Raw genomic sequence first — 11,193 nt, 5'->3', positions numbered from 1 at the left:
AGCGCGCGGCAATAGTGCGTCATATTCATCGACGCTTCATAATAAAAGTCCCATCAACCCTTCACCAAAATGTGAGAAAAATGTTTGTGTTAATTACTACGTAATTAATACACGCTAAATAAATATTTATTGCTTTAATATTAGGCATATATATATATATATATATATATATATATATATATATATATATATATATATATATATATATATATATATATATATATAGTATTAAAAACATACAAATATGTAAATGTTTCATGATTTAGCATCTATTAAAAGTTATTAAAACAATTTAGGGACACTTCCATACACACCTGAACTAGTAATAAAGGTGCTTGACAAATATAACAATATTCCCCTCACAATGTCAGTAAGATTTACGTTTGTTTGTTAGAAACATGGTGCAGACTTTTTGTGCTTTTTAAAATATAAAAAGCAATCTTTATGAAACGGTTGTCTTTGGAAAATCATGTAAATAAGCTAATTTTCAAATAGAAAACCTTTTTAAAACCTAAAAGTCAGTGTAAATTTATAGTGAAGCTTAATTCTTAAGATAAAACGCATTTACACAATAACACGCATTTACACTCTTCTAAAGACAGGTAAATTGTCCACAATCTCACAGTGTAATAAATTCTACTCACCTTTATTGAGACTCATAATTAAGCCTAGTTTATCAACAACCTCCAATAGACAACAACAGGCACATAAATAATCACTATTAAGCACATAAGTAAGAGCACAGCCCCCCAAAATAGGCTTCATCTACCTAAATACAGCAACTAACATATTTCAAGCATTTTTCAGACATATCTCTTAAATTCCCTAGCATAGCCCACAAACTTTTTGCAAGTCACACAAAAACACACACCCATGACCACCATCATCCCTAACTCTTGTTCACACACACACAAACTTTTGAGCAAACTCTCACACACACAAACAGGGGGAGCTTGAGGCAATGAGAGGTGACTGAAAAGGATGTTGAATTCTCAAAGAACAATAGGACCATACGACTGAAAACCTTTATTAACTCAATAAAGAGCATCGTGGATATAAGGCACGTCATCCAATGCTGATTAGTAAAGTATTGTTTAAATAATTAAATAACTAAAATGTTTTACATTTTAAAACAGTCGAACTATAGAAATGTGTTAATTTGTATATAAAAAATACAATCAAGAAACACTGAAAATCTTTTAAGTAATATGTAATAGAATTTTAAGAAAGGACTTATTTGACAAAAGTGCAAAAGGTTTTAAAAATACAGCACTACAATATAGAGCTTTGATTTTGGTGAGAGAATCCAAGGCAATATTTGGTGCACTTGAGTGTCAGTGTCCTCCTGCTAGAACTTAATTTGGTGATTATTTGGCCTAGCACACCTCATTTTGCCATTTCATAAAACCTAAACATGATATTAATGAAGTTGATAAATAAAATAATAAACAATGAAGTACCAGTCTAAATACAGTGAGTCTATAGTGTATAAAGCATGACGTTTGGAGGTGAAAAGAAAACACTCAGAAAAGTTTAATCATGAATCTCTGTGATCTTGTCAATTGAAGTCAATAACTGGGAAACAAAATAGAGTGTCTCTCTTCCTGTCAGCAACTGCCTGTAAATATAGACAACACATTCATTTAGACATTTCAGATAATTATTAAAAGAGATATACTCAAATACATAATGGTTATTGTTAACCATACTTGATAGAAGTCTCTGCATCTTGAGCTGCTTTGTTAAGGTACTCAGAGGCCACTTGGGCATTGTGTCTCATTGTGGTCATGGCTTTAGTTTCTCCACATCTAAGCCTCTCATTTTCACTTTTATATCCTTCAAGCTGGCCCTGAGGAAAAAAAGATAAAATCGTCATTTTGATCACAAATTTAAACAAAGTTTACAGAAGTTATTTAGTAGAATATTTGACTGTATTACAGTATATAAATATGAATGTTCCATTATACTGTATATAGTGTTTTTTTAGTGTGCTTGCGCATATGGAAAGAAGTCAAACCTGGAGTTGTTGTATCTCTTGCTTCAATTTTGAAATATTATTTTCAGCCTTGACTGCCCGCTTCTGTATTGGATAAAACAGATTTTGTACTTCTTGAATGCAGTAAAAATATAAAACATCATCATCTCATTTTTTAAACATTTTAAAATCTGTCATATGAAGGACAACACAATGCCAAATACCGTCATTAACTGAAGGTTTTGTTCTACTGACTGGACCATCGTCTCCAAAGCCTTAGCCTCTCTCTCCTCCTGTAACTTCTTGTTGTGCAACTCACCTGCGAGTTGTTCGATCCTATTACAAATGAGAAAGTTTAATCATTAGAAATAATATTAAAATCTATAGAAGCAACAGTGGTCTTTAATTACCCAGCAGCAATACTAATACACTTCAGGGGCCGTATTCACAAAACATATTAAGGCTAAAAGTAGCTCCTAACTGGCTGATTTAGGAGAAACTCTTTAAAATAATGGGCGTGTCAGTCATATTTTAGGACTACTAAATTTTTGCGCTAAGAGTATAATGTCTGTTGCTGCAATCCACCCAAAGACACTATATAACACTGAGGCAATAGTGATAATTAATGTATCTTTAATAAAAAATAATGTCAGATTACTTGTGGTAGTTATTTTTACGAGTTCACATTTACAAATGAATAAAGTAAAACAATATAAGCATATTTGACGTGCTGTCCAAAGCGATCGAGGGCTCCGAACTCGGAATTTAGCCCAAACCCAGAGTTCTGCCCCATATCGCAGACCAAGCGCGAGGAACGGGGTGGCGAAGGGAAGCAGAAAACTGTGGAGGTAACTAACGTTAGGTGAGTCAGCTCTCAGCTGTGTATATACCTCCTCTTGCGCTGATGAGACAGTTAGAACATGCTCCTCACAAACTTTTTTTATAAAACTTAATAATTTTCGCTTGAATTCCGCAATCTCTCTTCAGATGCACACGTTAGTCTGACAATTAGCTGAACATATATTAGTCTACTTTTTAAAATCTTTATTTAAAGCAGCACTAGGTAACTTTTCAATCTTCATAATATATTTTTTAAGACTCTTGTGATGATAAATCGACTTACAATAGGTTGAATGACACGTCTGCCATAGCCTGATGGGGTCTGTATCGTTTTTAATCGTACTTTTAAACTTCAGGTTTCGGGTAGTAACCCGAGAACAAAAAGAACTACAAAATTCGACTGCTTTACGGCATATACGTCACTTCCACCAACACCCACACTTCCTTACATTCGGACGTGCGAGCCCAACTTTGTTCGTCGGATAATATAGTCATGTCCGAAGCAGCACAGACACATAAGAAAGAAAAGGTTTTGTTGGAGGAAAGCAATAAGAGGAAACGAAAAAGTGATGGGATTAAAGGCAGGACGAGGATCAAAATGTGACCAGCGTTTGCTCGTCGGAGTGAGCTGAAGGAGGCGTGCCCGACCGATGCTGTCATGCTTGTTACGGTGAGCTACCACTCAAACATTGAACTGAAGTATCATATAGATTCTGGAAAACGGTAACCAATAGACTACTATAATGACGCTGGCTTGTAAACGTGAGCATCGTGATTATTTGGCGTTTGAAAAAAATAAAACCCATGAAATTATATTCATATGACATGCTGAAACATATGCCACTGACTGTAACGTTACCTGGGATGAAGACATTTCACACGCGACGCCAGAAGAACTCTGAACTCCTCTTGCAGTGTTCAGGGGAACTGTTAGTGCTGCACCGACCCGCGGGACGCTTTTATGAAGTTATTTGGCCCGCACCGCACCACTGTATATATTTTTACAACCCGCCGCGCACCCGCGACCATTAAATAGACATACGGGGTCCGCGGGTTATGAGACGAGCCACGCATCACTAGTTCAGGGCTATCAGGGTTGTCATGTCAACAAATGCACGCGCGATGGCATCCCCTGTTGTAGGATTACAGAGCTTACGACAGTAGTTGAGGACATTATTTTTTCCAAACTGTAGGGGGACCCCGAGAGCAAAAGTAGCCAAGTGGGGCTTTAAATAGGGCAACATTTTTATTTTAAAATCTTTAGGTGAATATGGCAACATTCTTATTTTACAATTTTTTTTTAAAATATAACAACATATATAACCTTGTACAACAAAATATTTCTATAAATAAATCACTGACAGCGATCCCTCCCCTATCAGCCAATCACTGTGGGCATAGTTAGTACGCATTATGACATCATCCATAGCAACGAGGTCATCCCCACCCTTACTCTTAGCTTAAAGCCTAGTTCACACTGCCCGATTTTAGCCCCGATTTTGACTCGCCGACAGGTTTTGCGAAATTGCAGACAAATGCCCGAAATCATAGGCAAATCGGTGCTCGTGCACGCGAGTGACAATCATGCAGTGTGAATGATCAAAGACGTGATCAGAGAGAATCGGCAACGAGTCGCCAAAGCCCACGAGATATTTGGCATGATGTGGGAATAGGTTAAGAGAAAATGCTTAGCTAAGAACTTTTACTGCCATTAAGAAAGATAAAATGTTTTGTGAATACAGATAGTGCATTAATTACCTCAGAATCATTATAACTTTATTATTATTAATACAGCATTACATTCTGTGTAAATACTATAGCCTTACCTTTTGGAGTCAGTTTCTGACCTTCTAAGGAGTTCTTTGATTTGTTTTCTGAGTAGAGAATTCTCTTCTCTGAGCTAAAACACATTAAAGTCAACATGAATTCAAAATGGGCAATTCTTATTTTTTATGGAATATTGCAGTATTTATTATAAATGCACATAATTACTTTAAGTTAATTATGTGTTTTAATATCAATAGACCTAGTCTTAGCACTCCTCCTCTCCATCTCTCGCTCATAACAGACTAACGGTTGGAGGGGAGTGGTTAGGGATATTCAAACCCAGGCCATCAAACTGATGTTATCTGATAAGGAACGCCATTTCAGACTGGAAATTACTTTTCAGATTTTGATTAAAGTCTACCATGGCAAACAATATTTTACTGTGTATTAGCTTGCAGCAATTAAAGGTGGGGTAAGTGCTATCTGGTAACCGTTGTTGATATTTCAAATCACCAAAACAAACACGCCCCTACCCCCAAAAGGGTCTCGCCCCTATTTTGATAGCTCCGCCCCACACATACGTAAACCCAGAGGCATCAACGGCTATGGCAAAATCTCTGTGTATCTAATCCAGGTAGAATATTCAATGAAAAAGTCATCCCTTCTATCACAAAAACACAAACCGTTCTCATGAACAACTCTATAGCACGAGCCAACAGTCCAACTAACGACATATTACAATTATGACAAGATTAGAGTCATAGCGATCAAACAGTTCTCATGAACAACTCTATACAACACAAGCATGACAGTCCAGCTAACGACATATTACAATTATGACTGGATAAGGGTTATATAGATCATGAAAATAGGAAACAAACATATGTTAGGAGTATAGTATCTTACTTGTCGGAGACATTGTGTGAGCTGATGCTTGACGCACACAGTGAGGAGATTTAGACGCTCCATACAGTGTGGAAATGAACAGGTCTTTATCATCGCTGAAGTGAGCCACAATACGATCGCAAATGGACTAACAAGCGAACATGACACACGAGCCCAAGCAGCAAATATTAGGCTAGTTGTCGGCTAATGTCCGTCATGTGTGACTTGTGTGTTTTGAAAAATGACGTGCACAGAGCGAGAGCGAGCGCTCTTCTCACCATCAATAGCAGACACGCCCCTTACCTGCTGATTGGCTACAAGTTTGTTATTCCACTCGGTCTGTGTCCTTTTTCTAAAACGGTTTTGAAATAACACTTATCCCACCTTTAATTGTTCACCCTTACACCAGTAATGTTTACTAACAAAGTAAATAAGGTCAATTTTGATTTCATGAGGACTTTAATCAAAATAACTTCCCCTCCCTCTTGCAACATCTCTTCTGTTCTCTGATAATACGTTTACTGACGTGAGGGCGGGACTAGAGGTCAACTGATTTATCGGTTTTGCAGAGTAATAGGCACCGATATATGATTGGTGGAAAATTCAGTTATCAACAAAAATCCATACCGATCATTTTTCCATCCGTTGCTGGAGCGACTGAGAATGGTGCCCTGTCATTACACAGTACAAGAGCGTTGAGAATGGTCTGCTGGCATTATGATGCACGAGAGCGGCCTACAGGGCTGACAGAAACGATAAAAATACAGAGCACTACAGTAGCCTACATGTTGCCAAATTATTATAAAGTAATTATTTTGCTGACTAGATGCTGCATTAGCAGGAAAAGAACAGCAGTATGTATGTACTTTGTCGCTGAGACTGAGAGGACGCTACTGTTACTAGCGACGTGAGAAAGCAAACTGTATCATCATGCAGCCGACAGAAATATAAATAAATCAGAAACGCATTCGATTTCAAGATAATCGTCTAGTGTTCTAAAAAGTTTGGATTTATATGAAATGATAATTTACAATAATATTCCATTTGTAACATTAAGCAAGGTTAAAGGTGCACTATGCAGCTTTTGTCCACTGGAGGGCGCCTATGCAAAACAAATGCGTAGTTTGATGACGCAAAGTGTGAGCGCAGCATCTTGGGAGATGTGGTCTTCTCATCACAGCCGGTGAAAAATAGGACTCGGGCAGAAATCGCGTTCATGCATGCGGTTATTAACATTACTGTAGTCTAAAGCAGAGCAGGACCGAGTGTTATGGACCTGAGCAAAGCTGCTGGAGCGATTGTTAAACAAATACCCGCCTTGCGAATACCGGGACTTTTATTATGACGGGACGGGACTAGAACTTTACATTTTTAATATATTCATTTACATGTGTAGTTTAGCACATTTTCATGGTTCAGTACTGTTTTTAATTTTATTTCTTGTAATAAAGTTCAGCACTGTTTTAATACACTGTTATGTTTTTATTTGTTTAAAAAAAATCCAGTATCTGTTTTAAAAACTGTCAGTCGATAAATCGGTTACTGGCAAGTGTGGTCCAAATTTGTTATCGGTATCAGTAAAATCCACTATTGGTCGACCTCTAGGTAGGACAACCCATCTCTCACATAAGATCAACCAATAGCAAACCACAACAATCCAATACATTTTTTCTTGTTCAAGAAGCCATTTCATTAAAATATACATCACAATAATGAAGAAAAGACTACAACTTCCTTTCCATGTCAACTCTAAAACATTAATATTAAAAAGACGCACTACACCAACTATAACAAATATTCAGATCATGTGCATATGAGCAACATACCTGTTGAGCATTCTTTGTGCCATTTTCAGCATTGTTCTTCTTAGAATGGAAAGAAATATCAATCACTGAGTTCTCCTCATCGCCCTCATAGCTTCCTGTGCTTCTTCTTCCTAAGTGGTTATTTGGCAGGAAGTCAGATTGACCCAGCACCCATTCAGTCACATTTGCTTCCCTCTCATCGCTGCACAGAGATGATTGCTCAGAGTAAGTGCTGAGGTCTGAAGTCCCACATAGATGGAAGTCATGAGAACTTTCAAGCGCTGATGGGTGGCAGCTTTCAATCCATGTTTCCTCATGTTCGCTTTCAGAAGGCTGACAGAGCACAGATGGGTCTGTGAAGAAAGGCCCCTTGGTGGCAAAATCTATGGAGGTGTTATAGTCCTGCCTGACATGGCATACACCATCATATACCTTTGGAAAATGAATCATACCACAGGAGTACTGAAGTAAAATGGTGATCAGAAAGTATCTGAAAGTAAATTTGTCCATGTGCGCAAAAGACATTAAAAACAAAGTTTTGAATAATTTACATTGCTGATAATTATTAAAAGCACTCAAAAAAGAAATGTTCATTGTTAAGCATACTTGATAGAAGTCTCCACTTCTGTTGAGCTGTTGTTACATGAACACCTGATACACACTTTTATACATTTTAACCTAAAATCTAGAAACTATCCAATGCCTTTGTAATCTTATTCCTCACCTCAGTGGCTTCTGTACATGGCTCATGGTTTTTGTTTCTGATAAACTCTTTGAATGAAAACGGATTCAGCTCATCTTGCTTTGGCTCATCTGAAAGTAAATTTGTCTGTCATATGTCCATGTGCACAAAAGACATTCAAAATAAAGAATTCAATAATTTCAAGACTTTGTGCAGCATTACAATCATCATGTTGGAGTATAGAGAGAGCAAAAGACAAGCAGATTGACACGTACCATCTTCAATGATGAGCTTTTTCGTCTTGTGTTTGGACATGTTAACTTACAAGAAAACTTGACCTGAGACGTAAACTATCCTGCAAACTTGCTAAACAACTGAGCTCAACATTAAAAGATAAGAAAAAACGACGAAGTAATGCAGAAAGTAAAAGGTTTTCAGGGTAAACGGTTTCGTGTAGTTAATGTCAATGTCGAATATTCTGTCATAAACCTTAATTACTGTATTTTAGAAATTAAAATACCAATTTCCAAAAGACTCACGGGTTTCCTTCATAGGGTCTTCTTCTGCCCGACAGAGAGCATTTCTACAGGGAACTTGTACAACATCGCCACCTATTGACGTGGAAGGTCGGAGATGGGTTGATGGTTGCTTATGAGAATGCTGACTGCAGTGGTGTATTAAATATTAATAAACAATAAAAATAACAATAACATATTAATATCCCAATTGTACTGTAATTATCAATTCAAGACTGTCAAGTCAATGAAATGCATCATAGACTAACATGTAAAATGACTTGTCTGTTTCAGTATAATTATTATGCTAATATTGGTTAACTAGCCTACTATGCACATTTTATTGCTTTGTGAAAAGCGCTACAAATAAATGTCAATTCAATTATAATTAAACCTTCAGAAGAATGTGTATTTACTTTCCATAAAAGTATTTATTTATTTAACAGTTTGTATTGATCAGATTTTAATGTACAGCATTTTGGTTAACTTTGTTATGTTTGTGTTTTTGTTGTATAGTATATGTTGCTATACGGTGCAAAAGGCACAATATGTAAAAATTTTGGATTAAAATATCCAAAGACCATTAGAACAGTATATAGCTATTTTGTTGACTTGTGTACTAACATTATCCCAAGTTTCCTAGAATGTTTAAATCAGGAGAAATAAGCTATTCTAACCAGGACACGGACTGTGCCCATGTGTCGCCTATCAATTAGGCCTATATCATACCCTTTGTATGATTCGGCAAAAGGGAGCTACACTATTGCCACTCTAAATACAGTGATTTTTCCACAATTTTGTCTTGCCCAACCAGACGTTTAGCAAGGCAGTATAGAGATTGCTAATGTGTCGTCACAATGACGTATTCACAGTGGCAACACGCAAAGCATTTTGGGAGTCCGCGGCACAAACGGGCGCCAGATTTCTTATTTGCAAGGAGGATGAACGCAGTGTTCAAGATGCCGTCTACCTGCTGTGTTATAAACTGCAATAGTCATTCCCACAATAGAATTGGCATAAAGCTTAAGAATGGGATATCATTTTATTGTTTTCCAGCATTGAAAAATAATAGTAAAACTAAGCCATGTTTCCGAGGTGACAAAAAAGGCGATGAATGGCATGGATAGCTAGCCTAGAAATCTAGACGCACCCTAGCGGCAGCAAATTTAATCTGCCCGCAAGTGTCGTCTAGGAACTCTCAATACCCTTCTGAGCTGTATTCCTCTCAATCTGGACGGGCCAATCACATCGTGTATAGAGTCGGCGGGCAGGGCCATAATGACGACGGCCGAGTTGCGTTTGCGTGCTTCTAGTAAACACAGAAACTGGCAAACAGCCGTCTTTCGAATCAGCTTTGACTGCGATTCTGGAAGACTTGGAGTTAAGCTTTTCTCTGAGAAAAGAACAAAGAACGGCACTGAAGTCATTCTTAAAAAGGGAAGATGTGTTCGGAGTTTTGCCGACCGGATACGGTGAATGTTTAATGTATCAACAAGCTCTGTTTCACCTTCGTTGCTCTGGTTGGTGTAGCGCTATCCTATCGCGTGCAGAGGGAGTTTGAAAGACAACCGTTTATCCCACCCCTCGGATTGAGCCCTGTCTATGGTGAGTTTCCAGACCAAACATCTTGATGTGGGTCTGGCTTGTCAGGCTAATGGATAGCAGCAGTAGAGGCCCAAGATTACCTTCATAATAAAGTAATACAACATATAAAACAATCGATTTTCTTTTTTTTTTAATCTAAGTGTAACTTAAAAATAAACAGATTAGAGTGTTTGAGGACAAGAAAAGAAAACCAACGCAATATGACGAATGTCCAAAAGATGGCATTGACAACATTGTACATTAAATGGGGTTGGGTACATTTTATTTATATAGATCTCATGATTAATTCGTGCATCTAAACACAATATAGTAGGACCCAGATTTTTCATGTGAATAAAGGCATAGAGTCGCAAACTTTGTTTATCCTAATGGTCAATTGTTAAGCTTGTCAGAAGTTCTTGTTTCTAATCTGCCCTTGGTTTTTTTTCCTCATAAAAACCGAATATCATCACGTTGTAGGCTACATTGAGCAGGGACAATTTTTGTGATTTATGTTTCCCGATTTCACCAGAACAAACAGAAAATCTCCGCGACCAGCGTTAAACGATAGATTAAAGCGCTCGTCTGTGTGAAGACTGCAGTATGCATGAGAAATCCGCGTCACTGATATCAGCAGCAACGAGCCCCAGATAGCCTCTTATTTAACAAATGAATGAAATTATGCTCTTCTAGTTAACCAGAGATGTTTTTTTTGTATTAGTCACTGTATTTTGTATGATTATATTCAGTTTTTCTCTCTAATTTTTAATTATTTTCATGCCAGAACACTAGCCTGCTATGTCAGGCAATGTAAACTGGCCAAACATACCCATAATTCTTTACGTTCTGATGACGTTGCAGCCCAGTTGGTCACATGTCTTGGCAATCTCTATATTTGCATTGAATGTAAACGGCATCTAACTTACTCTAGTTAACATTTTCTGAGAGAGGACCAACCCACGTTTTTTGTTGTTGCTTCCAACGGCCATGACAGTAACATAAACAGTCTCATCCATAAACATGATTTCTGCCTACTTCCCGTCCCGAATTTTCCAAGATTCCGTGCCCAATCTCGGCGTCATCCAGCTGAGCTATGCTGTTTTGAACAGGCGACCTCTAGCGACAAGAAACTACATAGTG

The 11,193-nt window shown here is 37.5% G+C and overlaps 1 protein-coding gene across 2 annotated transcripts; it reads right to left on the bottom strand.

Annotated features, from left to right (window-relative positions):
• Nucleotides 1-673: 673 nt before the first annotated feature.
• On the bottom strand, nt 674-11,057 carry entr1 (endosome associated trafficking regulator 1). 2 transcript variants are annotated; one of them, XM_067438173.1, is made up of 9 exons: nt 11,015-11,057; nt 8,494-8,565; nt 7,997-8,085; nt 7,294-7,704; nt 4,642-4,715; nt 2,200-2,311; nt 2,018-2,080; nt 1,710-1,849; nt 674-1,618 (listed from the first exon to the last, which is right to left on the bottom strand). In XM_067438173.1, exons 1-9 carry the CDS (start codon nt 11,040-11,042, stop codon nt 1,534-1,536), a joined length of 1,074 nt encoding a protein of 357 aa, XP_067294274.1. In that variant the 5' UTR covers nt 11,043-11,057; the 3' UTR covers nt 674-1,533. The 2 variants fall into 2 exon arrangements, with proteins under 2 accessions (XP_067294274.1, XP_067294275.1); XM_067438174.1 differs by lacking the exon at nt 11,015-11,057 and having other exon boundaries at nt 676-1,618; nt 8,230-8,546.
• Between the last annotated feature and the right edge of the window lie 136 nt (nt 11,058-11,193).

This window comes from Pseudorasbora parva, chromosome 3 (genome assembly GCF_024679245.1).
Source record: "Pseudorasbora parva isolate DD20220531a chromosome 3, ASM2467924v1, whole genome shotgun sequence".
In the NCBI taxonomy this organism is placed as follows: Eukaryota; Metazoa; Chordata; class Actinopteri; order Cypriniformes; family Gobionidae; genus Pseudorasbora; species Pseudorasbora parva.
Note: the sequence above shows the minus strand (reverse complement) of the source record. Positions and strands in the feature narration are given on the sequence as shown.